General features: G+C 39.5%; 1 protein-coding gene across 4 annotated transcripts in view; it reads left to right on the forward strand.

Moving 5' to 3' along the window:
• The window catches only part of PPM1B (protein phosphatase, Mg2+/Mn2+ dependent 1B), a 69,179-nt gene extending 53,369 nt beyond the window's left edge, over positions 1-15,810 (forward strand). For 3 of the 4 annotated variants that reach the window (XM_054168218.1, XM_054168221.1, XM_054168219.1), the window contains 3 exons: positions 3,204-3,315; positions 7,054-7,111; positions 13,096-14,789. In XM_054168218.1, coding sequence (XP_054024193.1) covers positions 3,204-3,315; positions 7,054-7,111; positions 13,096-13,401 — 476 coding nt within the window. In that variant the 3' untranslated portion in view covers positions 13,402-14,789. Of the gene's footprint in view, positions 1-3,203; positions 3,316-7,053; positions 7,112-13,095; positions 14,790-14,932 lie in introns of those variants that run through there. The other variant, XM_054168222.1, reaches the window with a different exon arrangement.
• The last annotated feature ends 8,377 nt before the right edge of the window (positions 15,811-24,187 follow it).

Consider the following 24,187-nt stretch of genomic DNA (forward strand, 5'->3'; position numbering starts at 1 on the left):
TACCCTCAGCAAGTTTGCTAATGACACCAAGCTGTGTGGTGCAGCAGACATGTTGGAGGGAAGGGATCCATCCAGAGGGACCTTGACAGGCTGGAGAGGTGAGCCCGTGACAACCTCATGAGGTTCAGCAAGACCAAATGCAAAGTTGTGCATCTGAGTCAGGGCAATCCCAAGCACCAGTGCAGGCTGGGCAGGGACTGGCTTGAGAGCAGCCCTGAAAAAAAGGACTTGGGAGTGCTGGTGGAGGAGAAGCTCAACATGAGCCACCAGTGTGCACTTGCAGCCCAGAAATCCAGTCCCATCCTGGGCTGCATCAAGAGAAGCATAGCCAGCAGGTTGAGGGAGGTGATTCTCCCCCTCTACTCCACCCTGGTGAGACCCCACCTGGAGTACTGTGTCCAGTTCTGGAGCCCTTATTACAGGAAGGATCTGGAGGTGCTGGAAGGTGTCCAAAGGAGGTCCACGAGGATGAGCAGAGGGCTGGAGCTGCTCTGCTATGAGGACAGACCGAGAGTGTTGCGACTATTCAGTCTGGAGAAGAGAAGGTTCCGAGAAGACCTTCTTGTGGCCTTCCAGTATCTGAAGGGGGCCTATGAGAAAGCTGGGGAGGGACTTTCTAGGATGTCAGGTAGTGACAGGACTAGAGGGAACGGAAAAAAAGTAGAAATGTGTAGATTCAGCTTGGATGTTAAGAAGTTCTTCACCATGAGGGTGGTGAGGCTGCCCAGGGAGGTGGTAGAAGCCTCATCCCTGGAATTTTTTTTATGGCCAGGCTGGATGTGGCTCTGGGCAACCTAATCTATTGTTAGGTGTCCCTGCCCATGGCAGTGGGGTTGGAACTAGATGATCCTTGAGGTCCCTTCCAACCCTAACAATTCTTTGATTCTGTGGTTTAATTTAAGGTCTGCTCAGCAGCAGCCAGAACATCAGTATTGTCAACATGATTCTCAGTCTAAGTTCAAAACACAGCACTTCTCCAGCTGCTAGGAAGAACAGATTAAGTAATCTGTCCCTGCCAAAACCATGACATGTGGGGTTTTTATCTGATTTTCAGAGATCCAAAGTTTGATCACAGGAAAAGAAAAGTAGGCACAGAAGTCAATTAAATTCTATATGCTTCAGTTAATTTGAAAGGGTGTATCAGATATGCAGTCATAAAAAACCCAAACCAAAACCAACCAATCAAAACTCCACCATAACTCACTAACTCTCCAAATCAATAATAGAGGCGTGTGTTCTTGGTAGGCTTAAACAGCCTCAGCAGTAGAGTTGGATGGGACATTTCACATACTTGGGATATATACTGTATATAAAACTGGCTTGTCATAATCTTATAGCTGAAACAGAAAACTTTTAATGTCTGGATGAAGACTTACATTGTATATGATTGAAATAAAATTTTATCTGCATTTTCAACCAGAGTTAAATGTTAAGCTTTTAGTGAAAACTGTTTTAGAAGTCAAGTAGTAGATTTCATAGTGGACTTTCGTAGATTTGCATATATGATTATATCAGGAAATAACTCTTTAAACATCTCCTATTACTAGCAAACCCATAAAAATTTCTATAGGGAGTAGAAAAATTAATTGCAGGGTTATGCTTATTCTAGATCTAAAGGTGAAAGCCTTGTAAATGCTTATAAATCCATTTCTGAAAAGCTTTTGGTTTCTTCCTCTAGTTGCCTTTGTCAAACAAATCCACAGTGTGTATTGGCTGACTGATGTGTAGAGAGAAAAGGTCATGCTTAGTCATTTGCTTTATTCTTGGACTTGCTTTTTTCTTGGATCTCCCTGTTTGTTTTTTTCCCTATCTCAGAGAGAGGGAACATGTTATTAATTTCCATATCAGGAAAAGAAAAAGGAGATGGTCACTTCCAGTAGAATTCCACAAGAAATCTGGGGAGGGACTTTGTACAAGTGCTTGTAGTGATAGGACAAGGGGGAATAGATTGAAGCTTGACGAGGGTCGATTTAGACTAGATACTAGAAGAAAAATTCTTTAGATTGAGGGTACTGAGACACTGGAACAGGTTGTGTGGCCAAGTTGTGGATGTCCCCTACCAGGAAGTGTTCAAGGCCAAGTTGGACAGGGCCTTGAGCAACCTGGTCTGGTGGAAGGTGTGTCTACCCTGCTTCTGCCTTAAGTCGCAGGCTCCAAATCAGACGTCCAGAATATAATTTATTTGAAGAAATTGAAGTGATTTGTTTATCTTCAGATAGTCATCAAGATGCAGACTGATAAGTACTTTTAGGATATTTGAGAGGATTCATTCTTAATTTTTTTTGTTTTGTGGGTCAAAGAATTTATATCCACAACAATGACTAAAGGAAACGGTAGTACACTCCTTAATTCGGTTGATATTCAGGGGAAAAAACAACCAACCAAAAAAAAATTCCTTTAAAGTGTGACCAGTTTGTACAACTACAATTATCAGATAACTTAGTGAACCTTTATCTCCTGTGGTAGTAGTTGAACAGAAATTGAAGCCTGGAAGCTGGTAGCCTTATGTTTATGTGAATATATTACATATTTGCCTTAAAGCACCTTTGATGGATAAGAGCATATGAAGATTTACTTCATTTTAGGTAGTTCTTTTCCAAGGTAGAAGCATGTACCGGCACTGGACTTGTGTGAAATGGTATTCCATTTTCAAAGCAGAAGTACTATAAATTATTTGTTGTCAGTTGTATATTTGGTATTGGCCACTGGTGTGATAATGGGCTATTATATGTGCTGCTTTATCACATGACGGTCTTGGTGTTTATGCCGTGGAGATTCAGGCCTTTGAGAACATATGATGTTACTTCCAAGGAAATAGTACTGAATTCCTGGGAAGCACTGCCTTTATGGCATGTAACTTCTTGAGTATATGTTGCAGTGCAACGGGGAGGTAACTGAAACAAGCTTGCATCTGTTTTCTCTTCCAAGAGAACAGGCTATTGTATCCAGTTCACAGTCTGGTTCTGAATTTCTCTGAGAGAGGCTGGCTAGAAGCATAGTGGAAAGGCAGGCTGTGAATTTGAATAGCTGTGTTCCACCATGGAAAATGTGTATCTAAACTTGAAGAATGTTTCTTTGTTTACATATAACTTTTTCACAACACCTCTGTTAAAAAGTGCCAGTATTTTGTGTTGCAGTGTCTTAAAGGACAAGTGGTATTCATTCAGTAATCCAAGGACTTTCTCTGTTTGTTTTTTAATTAGAAATAATGGAGAAATCGGGTGAAGAAGGAATGCCTGATCTTGCTCATGTTATTCGTATTTTAACTGCGGAGAATATCCCTAATTTACCACCAGGAGGTGGTTTAGCCGGCAAGTGAGTACTGGAGTTTCTTGAACTGCTTAGTTCACTGAAAGAAGTACTTTTATTTAAATGTTCTAAAGGTTTCTTATTGTAATAGTTAAAGAAAAAAAGTTGAGTTTTACACTGTAAGCTAGTTGACATTTTGTGCTACATAAACATTGTGTCACTGTTCCCAAAACACACACAAGAAAGGGGCAAAAAAACCCACAAAAAAGCCAAGCCTCTACCCCCACTATAAACCTCAACTCAGCTTATTCTTGGCTTTTTCACTGCTTCACATTTCTCAGGAACTGTCAGTAATCTAAATGGACTGTCAGTATACCAGTTCAGTTTTCCTGATTTCATGTTTCTGCCACCACTTAGCCTCCAAGTTTGAGTCAATGCCTGTTTGTTCAGTAATCATTCCTGTAAGAAAATTGGTTTTATTTGTTTAATATTAAACTGAATGTCATATAAGCAAGAAATGGAAATGATATTGTGGGTATATTATTTGTTTGTTTTCTAGGTAGACTAATGCTGATAATCTAGCAACCTGTAACTTAAGGATTTTAATGAATATAATTTAGGATAGTATAAAAAATTGTTCACCTAGAATCTTCCAAACAATGGTAGCCATTATTGCTCCCTGGCATAGGTCATGTTGTTGCTGGAATCATTTTATATTTCAAATTATGAAGTCTTGTTCTCTGAGCATTTGTGAGTGTATATCTGTTTAATTGTGCCTGCTCATTAATGAGCACTATTTATTGCCTTTTTTTTTTCTTTTTTAATTGCCTTGAAAGTACCTGTATGTTCTTAGCACCTCCCAACTGCTGAAGGACTTAGTGTGTTTTGTTGTTTTGCTCATCAATAACCACATCATGTACTGCTTCATTATTCTGGAACCTTTGCATATAAATTCTATTTTAGTTTGCTGTGACCCAGGATACACTTGTAAGGGTTTTAGCTTCAGAATTTGTCTTTTGCTGTCTTTCTCTTATTTTTTGCTGTCATTGTCTTATTTTTTGCTTTTTAAAATCCTATTACAGAAACCTGATATGAGATGTACCTGCAGCTGCTTTTTTTTTTTTTTTTAAGAAAATATCATAGAGTATTCATTAACTTTTTCTTGGCCTTCAAACTTTAGGACAAAGACAGGTGGTGAAGTAGTTAACTTGTAGGATTGAGCTCCTGAATGTATGTTTTGAAAAAGCATGACCATACAATCCAAACCCATATACTATGTAATTTAAAACTTTTGTCCTTACAAGAGAATATCTTTGTCTCAAGGTCCTTATCCTGTGATGTTACCAGGACACAAAGAATTAGTACTTTGTCCTTCTGTTTGAACTCCAAGACCGGGCTCTGACAAACTGCAGAATTTTATTTGTGGCTGACATCCTTGATTTTTTTAGCACCAATTCTAGCTGCTCCTTATATTAGTATGTCTGAGCTGGAGAAATACAATGCAGTGTTACCTTGAGTACCTAGAGACATACCTAGAGTATGTCTGCAAACCTTGAGAACCTCTGAGGTAGCTCCCCTTCAACTGGTGTGGTATCTTTCCTTCAAGCATCTCACTTGCGTAGAAGTGTTGACTGGATCATTCTTTGAGATGAGAGCTAACTGTCAACGCTACTGTGGTCTCTTGATGGTAGTGTTTTATCTTTTAAACTCTCACTCTTCAAAGACTTGTTTCAGGCTTGACTTGAATCCCCCTGTAACTTCAGATGTTGCCAAAAGAATGTTCATTTGTTGCTAAAGAAAAGTTCCAAGCTACCCTGTCACTTGAGCATTAGTACATCTGCTCAGCATCTTACTGTTGAGTTTTCCCATAAAGTAGAGAGAAATAATGGAAAATGCCCAAATTCTCTGTGATACGTGTCAACTCTTTCTATGGCAGCATTCCTTGGACTAGATTAGGTGTTTTCTGTAAGGTTTTTTTTGTAGGAGAATCTTCCATCACTGGCTGATGGGTCCCATACTAGCTCAGCAATGCAACCCTTTCTTCTTAAAGCATTGATTAACAGTGCCATTGAAGAAGTTGTTCTTCAGTGGACTTTTCATATCAGACATAATTTCTGCAAGAGTCATTGTCAATTTAATTTTTAACTTCTTCCTTGGTCCTCATTCAGACACAGCCCAAAACCTTTGATTGTGAACACCCACAACTGGCATATTCACCAGTGTTTTGAGGCTTCAAGTTGTCAGGTGTCTATTGTGCCTGCCTTCTGCTTGTCTTGATGTGGTGTGTCTAGATAAATGCAGACTTCATCATTGACATACATTGCCTCTGAACATGTGACCATGTGATGTCTTTTCAGTGCTGTAGATCAGTGGACATCCTGAGGTTTGATACACTGTCCCTTGCATTCACTGGTCCATGAACCATCTCCCAGAATTCTGAGTCTTTAGTAGGTGTTGTTTTAAATGCTGAATTGTGACAGGAAAATGTGTTTTCATGATGGCCACTACTTGCTGAGTTTACCTAATTTATTTTGTTCTGTTGGAAGTGGACATAGGTGCAATGTTCCGTTCAAAAACTGCACTGTTCTGAAGCTTCAAATGTGCTTTTGCTCCCATAGTGTGGGCATAAAAACCTTGACATGCTAGATTAGGAATTGATCTAACTCTGTGTCCTGTCCACAGGATAGCTGAAAGTAGATGCCTAGGGAAGACTATAAAATTAGGAAAAAATGTAAAATATTTTCTCTATGATTATTATTTTGGTTTTCAGCTTTTTACAGCTGAGGTACTTTCTGATTTGATATATTTTGTGTACTTTGACTTAATTTCTCTTCCATTAAGTAAAGTTTAGAAAGAACCTCATTAAACTTCTGACATGCTCAGTATTCTGGGGCAGAAAGTTCTGTTGCATCAAGAGCTATCACTATATTTTTGGGATATTTGCTGCTGTCTTCATCTGCTGCCTTACTTTCTTTGTTTGGAGCAGTCAGCAGTGCTTGTCCATGTTCTGTAAGATGTCATTTTTGTTGACTGCGACCACTTCAAAACTTGAGAGCCTTAGTTCATGTTGCAGTTCTTTCTTGTTGAAGCTGTCAGTAACTTTGATATTTATTATATTTGCCTGGACATTTCCCAATTATTACTATGATTTGAAGATGTCAAGACATAGCGTTTTCCTCTCATCAATCTGTTTATACTTGAGGGTTTATATTTTTAGATACTTTTTGTGCTTGTTTTGCATACCTGTGAAGGTGTGGCCTTATGGCGTTGCCAGAAATTAAGTCTAGCTAGTGGCATTTGAGTTTCAATTTCTGAAACTCAACTCTGAATAGACAGTAGTTAACATTTTTTAGAGGCCATATACTTCAAGGTATGTAGACAAGTAGTAAGCTGTGCATAGGTAATAAAAATGGGGGAAAATACAACTGCCTTCAAGTTTCACATTCAGAAAACCAGCAAAATAATAATAAACAAAATATGGCTTTAAATGTTGCTCTTGCCAAAGCTCAACTATATAGCTGTAACTTCTAAATATGTAAAGTAGATGACAATGGAGAGGGTGAGGTAAGAATTGTTTTTTGCTTTGCTTCTAAGTCTTCACAAATCCCAACTTACTGCTAAATCCCCAAACATCATATTGAAAGTGAAGTAGTGACACTGGGAGCAGACTTCATCTTTTTAACAGGCAAGTTAAAGGCAAAACATCTTAAATGTTTTGAAGTTACTACTGTGCTCAAACTTTTTAAGCTCTCAATGTTTTGAAATCCTTTGTTACGCTTAATGTTTTCAAACTTCTCTTTTTAGGCGTAATATTATTGAAGCTGTGTATAGTAGGCTGAATCCACACAGAGAGAATGAGGGGGTAAGTTCCCATTTTTTGCTACAGTTTTTTTGTTTATCAGAATATCAAAATACAACAAGCAGAAATGTACATTATTGCAAATACCATGTTGTGAACACAAAATACATACTGCCAGCAGACAGTTCGTTCTGACCTTGTTTTGGGTGGATTGAATATAGAGCTTTGTCCTCAAAGACAACAAACTGACACCCAATTCTGAAATACTTTTTTAACTTTTTAAACAATTAATTACTGCTTTTTCAGTTTAACCTGTGAGGCAACACTGCAGAGTTTTTCTAAATTCTGGGATATTATTGGAAAAAATTATGGTCATCGTATTCATTCATTACTTAACTAGCTCTTATGTCTAGAGTCCATAAATCTGCTAGAGGAGGACACAAACACTACTTACTCTATCTTGTGTGGAGGACCTTAGCACAATGAAAAACATTGATGCTAACATTAACCACTTTTTTTAAAAGTGTATACTATCTTTATCCTATGTGCAGTGATCAAGTGTGAATAGATTTAAGTTTACTTCAGTTTTAATTTCTAAAGCAGCTTACATTCTTCTGCCTGGTTCCTAGTAAGTTGAATTTTAAATAGTGTGTTGAGATACGGTTTACTGTAACTTTAAACCTGATTACTAGGTGATTCCTTAATATTTGTATACAGAATAATACCTGGTGTTCATATCAGTTGTGGTTAAATTTGTTTTAAAAAAATCTTTGGAAAACTGAAGAACTGACAAATAACATCACTGCTTGTTACATGCATTGTCATGTGCTGTACAGCCTACATAAGCTAGTCTGTGAAGGTACTGTTCACCTTTTAGCAAATATTTTGTCATACTACTTTTGTCTTCTGAGATGACAAGTTCCTCAGTCATAATGAATGGTGTTGGAGACATAACAACTTCTAACTACTTTGAAATGATCTGTTGTGCACCTTGATATTGCAAATGCACTCTCACCACAAATGCTGTGTTCTTCCACTGTCATCTTCTGTTGCCTACCCTGTAGCTTGTTTATTCTCTTAAGCTAGAAAGCTTATAGGGGGAAGGGGCAACTATTCTGTTAAGAGAACAAATAGAGCAGAAATCTCTTATGGTTTAGGATTTGTTCCTTTTTAAAAAACCTTAAGAGTGTACATTTTCCATTTGATTTTCAACAAATTGTGCAGCATCCCCCAAAACAAGCCAGAGAGTTTTCATCGTTTCAGCCTTTTCAGTAGTTCAGGACGCTGTACCTCTATCAGCCTGCTACTGCTTTTCATATTTAGCCATAGTTTTGTTTTGCAGTGAAGTTACTGGTGAAAAGGATTTATGTGAAAATTAGACCATTGGTTTGATAAGTTGCTCTGCTTTTTCTAAAAACAAAACTTCAGTTTGTCCAGTGGTGACTTTCTAGAAATGTCATATGCCATAGTTGTATTTATGATGCATGATGATGATCTTTTCTACATCCAAAATGACTTTGCAATAGCCATGCAAGCTTGCTAAAAGTCCTAACATACAGTATAGCATCTTTCATGTATTGGCTACTTCTAGGAAATTTGTGTACATTTTCCATTTATAACTTAATTGAATGAGTTAACTAAATGTGCAAATTATGCATAAAAAGAATATAGCTTTAACGCTTATTACCTTTAACAGCTCTGACCTTATTGCCGTGGGTAGTTACTTTGGATCCTTTTAATCTGTCTTCTTGAATATGAAGTGTGAGCAGTACATCCCAGTTTACTTCGTAGATTTTCCTTTCTGCTGGTGTTTAGTGCAAATCTCAGTAATGATATGGGTGATGTGTCTTGAATACAACAAACTAAACTTCAGTTTGATCTTGTGGTAAGGTAAATGCCATTGCTCAGTCAGTACCATCCTAAATGATTATGACCCAGAGCAGTTTGAGAGGAGAGTGTGCCACTGGGTGAAGGATGCAATTCCTATTGGCACTCCCTCCACAAGTAGGAATTGCTTACTATCCTTGAATTGGATTAGTTTAGTGGGCCTCATCTCTGAGGTGATGAGAACAGAACATCCTTGCTAGTATTACTTAGTTGCAGGTATATATGTGGTAATCTCTGTCTTTTGAACTGAATCCTGTAGTGCATGGGGAGGGTAAAGGGGAAGGAAACTGTTCAGTTGCTCAACAGGAGACTCTCCACAATGTCTACACACTGTGGTACTGTTACTACAGGTCTCACATTTAAACAGGAAGCAAAGGTAGGAAGGTGCTCAAGGACAGAGCGTAGTAGTGGCTCTGGTAGAGTTAGATGATGGGTGGAACTGATGATACTGAAGATCTTTTCCATCCATAGTGGTTTTGTGAAACGTATGGTACATCCCAAGGATGACATTTCCAAGTGAGATCAAAATACAGCTAATAATGCCTGTGTTTAAATTAGCATGAAGTAAGAGCAGATTCATATGAAAAATAATGAACTGCAGACACATGCTGAGTCTGCAGGCCGCAAAGGTGCACTCACTTGTACTTGGAAATCCTTCCCTGTGTGTACATAACAGCGTACATGTCTGTCTGAGCTTGGGCCTGATGCAGAATGCCGCTGGTACTGACTGGACAGTCTTGCCTGTGGCAGTCATCTTCATCTGATGGCTCTACCTTTTTTTCCCCCCCTTTTTTTTGGGGGGGTGTGTGTGTGTAATTTTTTGTTTGTTTATATTTTCTACCTTGATAAAGTAATTACTAAACTGTTAATGCACAAGTAAAAATGAAAAAACACCACAGTCCACACAACCACCCAAACCAACCAGATTAACTTTTGCAGTTGAGCCCATGACTGCCTTTTAAAGACTGTACTGTTCAGCGTTGAACAGCTTAAACTCGTTTACTTGAATTACTGTGATGGGCATCATAATAGCTTGGCATATAAGTTCTTAGGATATAAATCAATACAAATGTGGTATCTCTTTCTAATTAGCATCACACTTACTCAGTGTTGCAAAGTTTTCAGTTAACATTGTGTGTAGAATTTGTTTTTACTTTTTTTCATCAAAGCCAGTGATGGTAGAGTAACTTCTTAAAAATCATCACAGGCGTTTTCTGACAACCATAAAAAAATAAGGAGTAGTTCTGTAACGTGAAAGACTCGGGAGTGAAGGAATCCTTACTACAGCAGGATTCAGAGACTGTTAGTAGGGCTTCAGGGTATAGCAGCTACAAGTTTTCTTTCTTTCAGTCATCTCAGCAGAGTCATTTCGTAAATCCAGTCAGTGGAGCACTCTGTATTGGGCTCACCAAGAATAACTTTGCCAGTGTTTCAGTAAAGGAACTCCTGCTATAACTTTGGTGGCTTGTGCCTTTATTGTGAAATCATATTGTGCCTTTATTGTGAAATCATAGAGATCTTATGTGTTGTCCCTTCCTGCTTTGGGATCTTTAAAAGGAATTTAAAAGGACTTCTTCATGGTGAAATCATTGGTACCCCTGAGTCCTTGTTCTTCTTAACATTTTTAAATGCTACTCTTACCGTAATGTCTTTACTACTTAGACTTTTTTTGTGTTCCTATGACTAAGAGGCCACAATTCAATTAGGTTACTTAGCTGTGTATATATCTTTGAACACAAGCAACAATGTTGTTATTAAAGTGGTTGTGTTAATGGTTTCATTGGCATTTGTTTCAAGCTGCATTTGAGTATAATGGTTGACGCCAGTCAAGTTTCTCTCTGACTTACTCTATACTGGCACTTCGCTAAATCCAATCATACATCCTTAAGCACTACTACAGATAATTTTAACAATCTTAGTAGACAAAATTCTTACTCCCTTAAATACTGTTAATCCTGTCCCTAATACATAGTAACCTAATTTAACAGAGCAGAACTTGAGTAAAAATTGTGCAAGAACTTGTGTAAATGTGCATGTTAGGTGTAGGTAACACAAGTTGTTTGGTTTGTTTTGGTGGTGGTTGTTTTGGTTTTATTTTTTTGACAGTTGCACTAAGTTGAATTAAAACATGAAGGTGGACAAATGCGAACTTGACCAGTAATCAGTTTCCAGGGACCTGTTCTAGCCACACATCATTAGAGAGTAATGAGTGTTAAAGGGTATAGGTAGTGTATAGGACATAAAAGAAGCAGCTTCTGTCCTACTGTTTTGTGTAGGGTTTCTTGTCTGCTAGCACTGAGAGAGATGAAGGAAGCAGAAACTAGCTTGCCACCAGAGTGTAAAGCAAAGCAGCTTGTGAGTTAGAATATCAAACACTAACAGCACTGTTACTTTGATTCCTACTAGCATTTGAATGGCATAAGGAGTCTCATGGCTGCTATTATACTGCTTATTGCTTTTACTCTTCAGCATTGCATGAGAGCAAAACCACTTCTGCAGTTTGGAGGTTCAGGCTGTGTATTTGCTGATGCCAGCTGCAGAGCAGAACTGATAAAGATGGAGGAAGTATGGAATTTAGGTGTGCTCTGAACTTTCAAAAGGTAGACTTCTTAGCTATGCTGCCTTATTTAATATTAGCTACATAAATAGGATTATATTTTTTCCAAACTTACAAAACAGGATACACGCCCTTTATGTGTGGTGCTCACGGCATATTGAAGTCCCATTTCTTAGATGAAAACTGCCTGTTTAATTTGCTTCTCACTCTGCTCTTAAACAGCTATCTGAATGCAAAATTACCTCTACAGGAGAGTCAAAATAATTCAAACTAAGACCAGAAAGCCACAGCAGAAGTTTGTCCATTTATACAAAAAAACTAAACTTAAAGTGATAGCATTATATGCAGTACCATTAGTTTTTGTGGTACAATTGTCCCACTTTTATCTTGGACTTTGCTAATCAGTCTCAGGGCTTTTATTCCAGCAATATCACAGCATCCAAAATCTTACTAAACCCAAGATATTGTCTTAATCCTGCCATTAAGCTTGTAAATGAGTGACTGCAGTGCTTGTAGTTCATGGAGTTTTGGGGCTTGACGACTTCAAAAATAAGGTCAGAATGGGAGCAAGACAATCTGCATTTTGCCAGTCTCACAGCTTCCAGAGACAGTGTGATAGAGATAGAGAGAGCTTCCAGAGACTAGCTTGATAATTTGCTGGGTATTGATAATTTAAAATGTACTGTTCCTTTAAAGCAGCAGTATTCCTGTAGCACTTGAAAGTTAAAATTAGAAGGAAAAAATGAACAAAAAACCAAACAACAACCACCAAACAACCAAAAACCCCCAAGACACGCCCCCCAAAACCACAACCCAACATCCCACCCCTTCCCCCCAAAAAAAAACCCAAACCAACAAACTCAAATGAACAAAACCCTCTATAAAGCCAATGTTCTTTAATCAGCTCTTGTTACTTCAGATTGAGTGCTGCAGTTGTTTTGACTGTAGATAACTGCTCTTGTTCATATCTTTAGGCAATGAAAGCATCTGCAAAATAGAGTACCTTAAGTGTTCAGACACCACCACTCTTGGTGCTGCTCGGTAGCTTTTTGTTTATTCTGTGGCAGCATCATGCAGGCAAAAATCTCAGGGATTGTTTTCCAGAACATTATGCTGATGTGATGCTTCAAGTAAATTGCTAGTGATAGAATTATCTTTGTAGTAAGTTTTTCACAGAACTGTGTTGCTATTGGCTGTGCAGAAATTCACAATTAAACATACTAACCTGATGGCTAAAGAAGCTTAAATTGTCAAGTTTTTCATTAACAACTGACCAAAGTTGTGTTAATCAAAAGACAATTTATATCTACATAGAGTTAATTGGAAGGGGGTACCATATTGATGCTGCCTGGCTCAAAATAAATTGAAATTACTAAAATACCATTTTATAGCTACAACTTCTTAAATTATTGTGTTGTATAGACTAGACGAACATGGATGATACTGTTCTAAGATGTATTCTGCTAATAAGGTGTTTTATATTCAAATAGAGCAAAGCAGATGTGTTTCTCAATCTGAAAAAAAAAGTGTTTTTTTCAAATGCCATTAGAAAATACTCCAGTTTAACTGCTGATTTTTTTGGGGTCTTGAATCTTAAAAAAAGGACCCTGGCGAAGCCGAGGAAAGTGGAACGCAGGGAAAATTGGTGGAAGCGCTCAGGCAAATGAGAATTAATCATAGGGGGAACTACCGCCACCTCCTGGAAGAGATGCTGACTAGTTACAGGCTAGCTAAGATACAGGGAGAAGAGTGCCCTGCTGAATCAGCTGCAGCATCTGCTTCAGATACTCGTGCTGGACCCAGTTACCCTGTACCAGACACCCACACAGAATCTGAGAATCACCTTGCTGAAATGCAGAGCTCAAACGAAGATTCAGGGATGAATGAGATGAGTGATAAACAGACGTAATGTTTTACACAGTGGATTTAATGCTTCGCTTCACTTGATGTATTTTCCTTTGTTTATATATCAGCATTTGTCACTTCTACCTTAGAAGTCTCTTTGGTTTTGCTTTAGTTATTTGTACAGATTGTTTATACGAAGCTCTTTTTTTCCCTTAGACATTCAACTACTATATTAATTGCCTCTATTGTATAGCAAGCAATTAAATTATCTTTCTAGATCTTGTGTTTTTTAAATCCTGTCACACCAACAATTGGTATCTGCCATGCTGATGGAAAAAAATCTGAACTTTTAAAGTATATTCTTAAATAATAATTTTGATGGTATATGTTTGTTGAATGTGAAGTAATTTGCATCTTAATTGTCTCTGTTGTGCAAATTAAGGGAATAATAGATTCTTTTTTTTTCCTCCATTACATCATATGCTGCATGTTTGTGTTTGAACTGTGTATGGTTTATATTACAACTCAATTACAAAAGCTATTACTTATTAGGTTGTTCCTTATTCTTCATGAAATGTATTTGACTTTCTTTCCAATCCAGATTGTATCTCCTGTTCATCATAAATACCAGTTTTCTAGATGACTGTATTATTTCCCAAGTTGTAGGATAACGTATATCCAGAAATGAAAATGTACTTAGATTTAGTACCCAGTGTCAAGTTCTAAGAATTTGTGTTCAAGTGAAAATAAAGAATATGCTGTGAATAATATGTGTATGCATATTGACTCTTCTAAGCAAGTAATAAACTTCTTTTGAAATGCTATCTTTCTGATGTGACTTGCAACTTTTCATAGCTTCTGATATTAACTTGTGAATGCTCATTAACCTCTACAAATATTTGAGTAATTTTGGGCTTGGCGCATTCATCATGATCTTCTCCTTGGGCAATATTTCTCAGGTTCACGTTAAGCATCAGTCATATAAATGAATAAACTGGCTCTTCTACCTAATCTTACCATCTACCAAGTCTTTTCCCTGTCTTTTGGTGTACAACACATGTATGTATGTGCATTTGGGTGTATCAGTGATTAATACTGGGAATTTACAGTGGTGGTAACTAATCTGCTAATTCTTGTGACAGTGGTTGGCTCATAATAGAGCACGCGCACAAAAATATTGTTCAGAGTAGGTGCAGATCTCACTGCCTTAATGAAAAAGAGCCAAAGGGAATTTATTGTGGACCAGGAATACCTGAAGAGCTGAGTTCTTAGTATTTTATAGACGTTGTTTATTAGTCCATAAACGTAGACTCGATTAATAGGTACAATTTAGTACAATTTTAGATGATACTTGGTTTTAAGTATGCCACAGTAGCTTTCCCGGGTTCGTATTTTGGAAAAGTAAATTGCTTCATGAAGTTGAGGAGCAGAGAGTGTTTGTGTAGAGAGGTGGGTAGGTATGGGGGGGGAAAAGGGAAAATGTCATGTATTGTGCACTAGTATTCTACTTAATTATGGCACTGAATCCAAAGTGCAACAAATTGTGTTCATTTATATTGGCGAGTAGTAATATTTCTCCTCTTCTTTTCCTGTAGGGTGCTGGAGAACTAGAAGATCCGTGGTAGCCTTACAAATCTACTAAAATGCTTTTGATTCTGAAAGGGGGGAAAAAAAACCCTTTTAAATCTGTTTTCTTCAAGGGAAAAATTCTGGTGGATTTCCAACATTTTGTGAAATGGGCAGAAATATATTAGATTTTTCCATCAGTTGTTCATTTTTATGTTTTCTGATATTGCCACTCTTAGCATTGCCTGTAACTACAGTATTTTTACCAGCCTCGGGCATACTATTTACATCTATAATGAACTTTGGCCCTTAAAAGGAAGGAACAATTCTCCCAGCAGATCAGTATGTGTACCTGAGGTGCACGGGGTAGTGGGTGTGCTCTGAAGATACACTATGGCTAATGAAATGTGCAACACTCGAGCGCGAGAGAGTGCAAAGTAATTGTGAGACACGGCTGAAATTTCACTGTACGGAGTTGGAAGGCTTTGCAGCTCTGTGGCTTGGAAATTATTTTAATTGGGCAATATGCTATCAGATGTGTTTTGGTATTTTTAATTTTCCAGTTTTACCTGTATTGCCAGACTCTTAGGTTCCCCTGCAGTGTCCAAATTGTGATGTGTTGCCTACTGCTTGCTTTAAGAGAATTGCATTTGGCAATAATATATGAAGATTCTAGGCACCTAGGAACAGCAAGGATTCTGTGCACGTGTACCACACACCCTGAAACTTTTGCTAGAGAAAATCTTCTAAAACCAAACTGATGAATTTGTAGTTAGTGACTTGCTTTGACATCTCTCACAGCTGCAGGGTTGTTGGTTTTGGTTTTTTTTTAGAATGCTGAAAATTTGCCTTTATTATAATGTAAATTTTTTTATTCTGTGTGGTTTTCTATAGTTTTTTGATTTTTTTTTTTCAGCTTAAGATACAGAAGTTTTGTGTAATATGGGTATAATTTTTAATTGTTTGCATTATTTTCAAAGTTCAAATTATCACTTTGAGATTACTATAAATACACTTAAAATTATCTATTTTAAATTAAGAAAATATTAGAGATATTTTCATGGGTTCAACAACCTTTCATTTTATAAGCAATGGGCATGGTACAGAGTGGCTGTCATGTAAGGTACTTGAAGATTCTTAGTTTAATTCTATTTTTGCAATAACTTTGACTTTTTTTTCTGACTTCTTTGAGTTGTGCATGTAATGAGTCCAGTAAATGCTGAAAATGGGGAAGAGTAAAGTATTTATCTAAAGTAAAAGCTATTAGGGAGGGGAAATCGTGAATGTATCCATCTGTACATGATTTACATGCTGTGGATGCCTTGTAAACATTTTCCTATTTGTTTAAACTGTGTTTCAGCGAGGATGTAATTGCCCTTGTGTGTAGTTTTAAGCTAATGACAGTCATCAACTGGTTTTGTGTGAAATGAAATTCATGGTATTTTTCTGTAACTTTATCCTCATGGTGAGTCTGTAGAAACCACACGCTCTTTCATACTGGTGCCGAAGGCAAGCTTTCCCCATCATTGGATTCACTGTGTATCTAATATTTTTTTTTTTTTTTTTTTGGTCTAGAGAGAATTATTGCTACAGTATATTTTATTTATTCATTAGATTTTAGCCTTGTAAGTTAAAAGTGTTCTAAATGATGATGTTAACAGCTATTTGTCCCTTTACTGTTTTTGTTTTGGTTTGGTTTTTTTTTTTCGGTTGGTTGGGTTGGGTTTTTTTGTTTTGGTTTGGGTTTTTTTGGTGTTTGTTTTTTTTTGGGGGGGGGTGGGGGGGTGGAAGGGGGCAGGTGTTAAAAGATAGGGAATGAAGAATGCAAAATGGTTTATTGTTCAGACTGTCCGCTCTGGTCCAACCCTGTACTGATAGTACTTTCCCAGTATGATATTGTGATGTTTCATACAATACAGTGAACATAGCCAACTTGTTATCTTCAATAAAGGATTGCTAAAACAGTGTGATATGCTTTATATTTTCTTGAGAAGGATCTTATCAAGCAGAGGTAATTGTTCTGTATAAAAACATAACCAAATAGGATTTGTGAGGTGCCTTGGAGATTTGTGCTATAGCAAATGTGGCGTTTTGTCCTGATGAGCCAGAAGTCTCAAAGTAGGCTTCCCTGTGGGAGAGAAGAGAACATCTATTATTCCTGGAGCAAATCCTTCCCAAGTTCATCTGGAACAAATTTTATTCCAGCTATGGGAGAGCATTCATTTAAAGTCTAAAAATTCAGATTGAACTTGGTTTTTATTTAAAAAAAAAAAAAAATTATTAAAGGTCAGATGTTAGACCTGTAAAATGTTCCCTTTTAACAGCATTTTAGATAGACATTTCTCTACATTAAAACCTTTAATGAGTTGTTTGGGGTTTTTTCTAATTTATTAACAAAGTTGTTTAGCTGGGTGGGAAAGGAGGAAGATTATTACCATGCAGTATCAGTAATATGGAGGATTTCTAATCTCAGTACTTACTACTACTGTGGAATGGGTGTGTTTATGAAAAAACAACCTGTAGATTTTGGAGTCTGTAAGTTCTTCGAGCAGGATGTGTGTGGGTTTTTTTCTTACAACCTGGAATTTTAATACCTCATTCCACTAGGAAGGGTTCTTGTACTCCATAGGCTCCAGTCATATTGTGTAGAACTGAAGCATATACACAGATTTTTTTTTTCTGATTTTTCTCCCCCCACCCCCCAAAGGATTATAGTATTCAGTATCAGTATAGCTTGCAGAGCTACAACAAAATCTAAATTAGGACCTCTTCTTGCCTCTAGACCAGCACTACTTTCTGTTATAGAGTTTTATTAAACACAATACATCACCGAATAGATAATGTTGGCAATTTATTCAGTAGCAGGGCAGGAGCAAACACAGCGCTGGGTGACAGGGGAGTCTCCGCTCCGCCAACTGCCGCACTTATGGCGAGTTCCAGTCCCCCTTTATAATCTTTGTCCTCTTGGTGACGCCCTCCCTCTTGAAACTTCGTGACTCTACTCTGCGCATGTGTACTCAGTCTCTCCAGGTCTCCCCTGCCTCCTGTTGGTCGCAGTGACGAAGATCCCCGGATGGCAGCCTTGGTCCCGCCCCGTGGGCGTACCCATGTACACAGAGTATGGCTCTGTGGATAAAACTAATCAGGATGTACATCCCATTCTATCACAATTCCCCCTCTGTCTTCATCCTGATTTGTTTTGTCCATTTTATCTTAACAACTCTTCTTCCGCCAGCCTCATTAAATGGTGGCCTAATATAGTAACATAACCGGCACCCTTCAAACCAGGGCACATATAAAATCCCGTCAGGTTTAACATCTAATTACAATGATATCCCAACCTTAGAGCTTGGGGCTCCAACTTCAATCACTGTTTTCAAAACCCCATTATAACTATTACTTGTTTGAACCATAAAGACAAATAAGCCAACCAAAACCACTTGTAAGGACTAAAAGGGTCTACAACATCGAAAATCCACTCCATGGTCTTGCTTTTGTATCTCTACTAATTTTCTTATTAGGGGTTCTTGATCTCCACTATTTTCTACTCCTCTGCCTCGCTCGTCGACTCGGGTGCCTCGAGCCACGAGGGGTGTCATCTTCTCGGCAGCAAGAGTATTCTTCAGGAGTCCCCAGAATAACTGTCTCTGTTATTTGTTACAGAGGTTTATGGAGGGATTTCCTGGTTATCTCACCCTTTGCCCTTTACAAAATATTAGATTTCAATGCTTTTACAAATACAGATGGGATTTAAATAATATTGACTCAGGTCAGTAAGACTCAAGTCCCCCGGTCCTCGGGTGACTTGCCACTCTGGTCCTGAATCAAAGGCTTCCTTTTGGTCTGGTCCCCGCACTGGTCCTTTGATTCTGCTAGCATGTGTCCATCCCTTTCCCGCTGTCCGAACTGCGGTTTCTGTGGTTAACAGCACAAGGTAAGGTCCCTCCCATCGTGGAGCTAGGGTAGTTTCTTTCCAAGTCTTAATCAATATCCAATCTCCTGGTTGGATGCGGTGCAGTTTTAGGTCCAATGGGGCCCTTTGTGCCAAAGCCCCTTTCTTCCACAATTGTTCTCTATACCTCATCAAATTTCTTATATAAATGTTGAAGTCTTGTTCTTTTAGTACTGGATGATCCAGAGGTCTCTCAATATTATAGGGCATTCCATACAGCATTTCAAAGGGGGAAAGTCCCATATCAGTTCTAGGCTGTGTTCTAATATTCAACAGGGCCAGAGGCAGACACTTTAGCCATGACAATTTGGTTTCCATCATTAATTTTGTCAATTGTTTCTTTTATTTCCCCATTCATTCTCTCTACTCGTCCCGAACTCTGTGGGTGCCATGGGGTGTGGTGACACCATCAAATTCCCAAAGCAGCCATAGTTTCCGTAATGATTTTGGACACAAAATGCGGACCTCTGTCTGAATCAATAGATTCCACCACACCATACTGGGGAATGATTTGTTCTAAAAGAATTTTTATGACCGCCTGGGCAGTGGCTTTTACTGTAGGAAATGCCTCCACATAGTTAGTAAGGTGATCTACTAACACCAGCAAGTACTTGTATCGCCCACTCTTTGGTAGTTCAGTGAAATCTACCTGTATATTTGCAAAGGGTCTTTCTGCTGCTGGCCGCCCTCCCTTCAGGGGCTGTTAATAAGGCTGGCCTTATTAACCTTCAGACAGGTGATACATCCCCGTACTATTTGTTTTGCCAAGTCATCCGCCCCAAAACACACATATTTTATAGTAAATTGATCAACAAGTGCCTGCGACCCCCCAGGAGTTTTGCTGTGTATCTTCCTCATAATATCCATAGCAACTGGTTTGGGTAAAACTATCCTGTCACTACCCGGAAGCCTCCATTCCCCTTTTAGGTTTTCTTGTAAACCCATTTTATGCATCTTCTCTTTTTCTTGTGTGGTAAAACTGTATAATGTCCATGGAGGAGGTTCCTCTGTCTCCGGGGGCCAATCCTCATATCCTGGATCCTTGCATACACAGTCTACAACATACATCCTGTCTCCTCTCTTATGAATATAACAAGGCTTCTTCAAATTCTCCCACAGGTCCCGCACTTCATTCCCTGCTGTACGTGTAGAGTTAGAAGAGCCGCTCTTTTTGCTTCCTGATCAGCTATGTTATTTCCTCTGCTTTTAGGATCCATTCCTCTCTGATGCCCTCTTACATGAACTACAGCAATTCTCTTAGGTTCTCTCGGAGCCTTCAATACTGCCTGTATCAATTCCCGATGTATTAAGCCCTTTCCTTGTGAATTTATCAGTCCTCTTTCCTCCCAAATCTTTCCAAATGTATGTACTACCCCTTAGGCATATTTGGAATCAGTATAGATGGTACCCTCTTTATCGGACAGTATCTGTAATGCTCGTAGCACAGCATACAATTCACACACCTGTGCTGACCAGGACTTATTTAGTGGTCCCGACTCTATCACGGTTAACCCTTCCCCTTCAATTATAGCATATCCTGACACACGCTTTCCATCCACCAGTCGAGATGATCCATCAACAAACAGTTTTTCCCCTTCACCTAATTCTTCCTCCTCCAAGTCTGGGCGGATTTTTGTCTGTTCTTCTATAACTGACAAGCACTCATGTGTTAGGTTCCCTTCTCCGGGTGTCCCATACAAGAATTGAGCTAGGTTCTGTAGGGCGGTTACCTCCAAAGATAATTTGGGGGAGTCAAGCAATATTCCCTCATACTTTAGAAGGCGGGAGTCCGTAATCCATTTTTCCGCCTTTTGCCGCAATATCCCTCGGATATTGTGAGGGGATAGTACTCTCAACTCTCCATTCAAGGTAATCTTATTAGCCTCTTCGACAAGTAACGCACATGCCACTATGGCCTGTAAACAAGTAGGCCATCCTCGACTCACCGGATCCAATAATTTAGATAGGTACCCCACAGGTTTCTTTCTCCCCGCCCAATCCCGGGTTAGTACCCCATACGCGGTTCCGTCTTCTATATTTACAAACAAGTAAAAGGGTCTCTTTGTATCCAGTAAGCTCAATACCGGTGCATTGACCAAATCCTGCTTCGATTCATCCAAACTGTTTTCATCTTCTTTACTCCATTTCAATAATCCTTCCTGGCTTATTTTGTTATACAGAAACTTTACCTTTGCACTATAATTTGCAATCCATTGTCGGCAGTATCCAACAAGCCCTAATAATTGCCTCACCTGCCTTTTATTTCTGGGAGCTGGCATCTCTAAAATTCCTTTTACCCTTTCAGGGTCTATCTTCTTCTCCCCCTTTCTAAGATAATGCCCTAGATACTTCACCTCTTCCTCAACAAACTGTAATTTGGCCTTTGACACCTTTAATCCCATTATACTCAAAAAATTCAATAACTGAATACTTTCCTCCCGGACTTCTGTGTCACCGGCAAGGAGTAAATCATCTACATACTGGATAAGAACCACCCCTTCCCTGGTCTGGTATTCCTGTAAGATTTGCTCCAAATCTTGTCCAAACAAATTTGGGGATTCTGTAAACCCCTGGGGAAGCACCGTCCACCTCAACTGCTGCCTTCGGTGTGAGATAGGGTCTTCCCATTCAAAGGCAAAATAATCCCTACTTCTTTCATCTAGGGGACATGCCCAAAAGGCATCTTTCAAGTCTATGACACTATAATATTGTTTTTCTGGACCCAGTCTACTCAACAAAGTATATGGATTAGCTACCACTGGAAAACGAGCAACGGTTCTTTTATTGATTTCCCTTAAATCATGCACTAATCTGTATGACCCATCCGCCTTCTTCACAGGCAAGATGGGGGTATTGAAAGGGGACATACAGGGTTCTAAAAGACCCTTGTCCAAAAGTCTCTCTATCTCTGGTTGCAATCCTGCCTTTCCCTCAGGGGAAATGGCGTATTGCTTTATACACACAGGAACTTCTGGATCCTTAATAATGACTGAAAAAGGGGTTATATTCAATTTTCCAACACTTTCAGGGGTGTACCAGACCTCTGGGTTAATCCTCGCCTCATCCTCCACCCTTAAGGGGCAAAGTCTAATCTTTATTTCCTTATTCACTACCTCTATGTTAATACCTAACTCAATAATTAAATCTCTACCTAGCAGATTAAAATCCGCTTCTGGAACTAGCAAAAGGTTTCCTACTCCTATCCTTGAGTCCGTCTCTATTAACACATCCTTTATTACTGGGACCATAACGGGTTCGCCCTTAGCTCCCACTACTTGAGCCACTTCCTTAGATAAACTACACCCTTTAGGTAATTTTTGCACAGTTGATCTTTCAGCCCCAGTGTCCACTAAGAACTCAACCTCCTGTTGCTGGGGACCAATCTTCAATTTTATCAAGGGCTCCTGATGTCTCTGGGTCCCCAGCAAATAGAGCCCCTGACCCCTCTAATCTTCCTGAAACTCTTTTTCATCCTTTAATCTTTTCCTGCACTCCCTCTTACAATGCCCTTTTTTCCCACAGTAATAACACACACTAACTTCTCTCCTTTCTGCCGACATTTCCTTTCCCCGCCTTTGTCCCCCACCCGATCTTGTCCTGTAAGAAGCTCCAGCCTTCTCAGCCTCCTTCACCACCGCTACCATAATCCTAGCCTGCCTGCGCTGACTCTCCTCGTCCCGTCTTACGTATACCTTCTGTGCTTCTCGCAGTAACTCATCCAAACCTCTGTCCTGCCAATTGTCCATCTTTTCCAAGTTCTTACGAGTATCTTCCCATGATTTAGCTACAAACTGTGTTTTTAAGAGGGCCTGTCCCAGTTGGGTCTCGGGGTCCAAACCTGAGTACATCTGCAGGTTTTTCCTGAGACGTTCCAGCCACTCAGTAGGTGATTCATCCTTCTTTTGACTCTCTTTGAATGCTTTGTTAATATTTTGTCCCCTAGGTACCGACTCCCGAACTCCCTGTATTATTATTGTCCTAAGGTCTTGCATGCGGATTCGGTGTTCTAATTGTTGATGATTCCAGTTTGGATTTTGTAAGGGCCATTTGGTATACACCAGTGGCCCCTGGGCATGCTCAGCATCCCAAATTTGCATACCTGCTCTTCTAATCATGTTTCATTCTTCTGCCGTGAATAGAATACTAAGGATGGATTGCAATTCTTCCCAAATATAAATGCTAGGTCCTAGGAATTGATCCAACTTCTCTGAGACCCCAAAGGATCTTCTAACAATTTTCCCATTTCTTTCTTAAAGTCCCTGACGTCCCCGGAATTCAAGGGAATCGATACGAACCCTATTATTGGGTTCGGGCCCTGCCCTCCAATAGGCATTTCCCGGAGTGGATACAGGTTTTGGTATCGTTGTGCCCGTCTCCGAGTTATAGGTCCCTCCAGTGTCTCTTCAGAACTACCACCTGGATTATAAGTTTCCACGAAAGGTGTCCCCTTAGGAGGCAAGTCATAGCCCTCCAGAGGAGCACTTGGGACCAAATTATGGGCTTCTGCTGGAGGTCTATTGGGGAAGGGGTTATTTGGGGGAGGAGACAAGTCATAGCCCTCCAGAGGAGCACCTGCTGGAGGTCTATTGGGGAGGGGGTTATAGCCCTCCAGAGGAGCACTTGGGATATGGGCTTCTGCTGGAGGTTTATTGAGAAGGGGGAGGAGGAATATATAATGACTCCTCCTCCTCTTTTCTATGTTTCCCTTTCTCTTTTAATGGGTACAATGAAACACCAACTGCTGGTTGTGTTGCCCAAATACCCGCATAATCTCTCTCCTCCTGATTTACAGGGGTTTTATCATTCACCCACAGATTAAGTTTCTGCCTCACCCAGTCTTCCGCTGACCCAAACATTGGCCAGAAAACATTTGGGGAGATTTCTTTCCCTCCCCAAATAATTGCACAGTAGTGAACCATTTTTTCCTTCGTCTTGTCTCTAATATTCGGATAATGTTCCCAATTTTCCAACATGAATCCTAACGGACTGTCCCCGGGTATCGGGGGGAGTTCTATAAGGGTTAAGGACTTGCTCCTCCCCTGTCCCATCTTCTGGAGTGCCTCTCAATCAATCGATGTTCAGTCGCTTCCCCTGTTTCGTGGCTCACGCTCTCGCGAGCAATGAGAACCGCACTACTAAGGGTCCACGCTCGCTTGGGGAATCCGAGCTGCCGGTTCCCCTCTCACACTCACACACAGTCACTGCAACTCCAGGATCCCTGACCCAGACCGAACGGTTCCCGCAATTACTCACACGTCCCGCATCTTCGTCCGGACCTTTGTGCACAAAGTTTATAGGGTCTGCCGGCTTCCCTTTGCTCCAATACCTTGAA

Source organism: Dryobates pubescens, chromosome 16 (genome assembly GCF_014839835.1).
Source record: "Dryobates pubescens isolate bDryPub1 chromosome 16, bDryPub1.pri, whole genome shotgun sequence".
In the NCBI taxonomy this organism is placed as follows: domain Eukaryota; kingdom Metazoa; phylum Chordata; class Aves; order Piciformes; family Picidae; genus Dryobates; species Dryobates pubescens.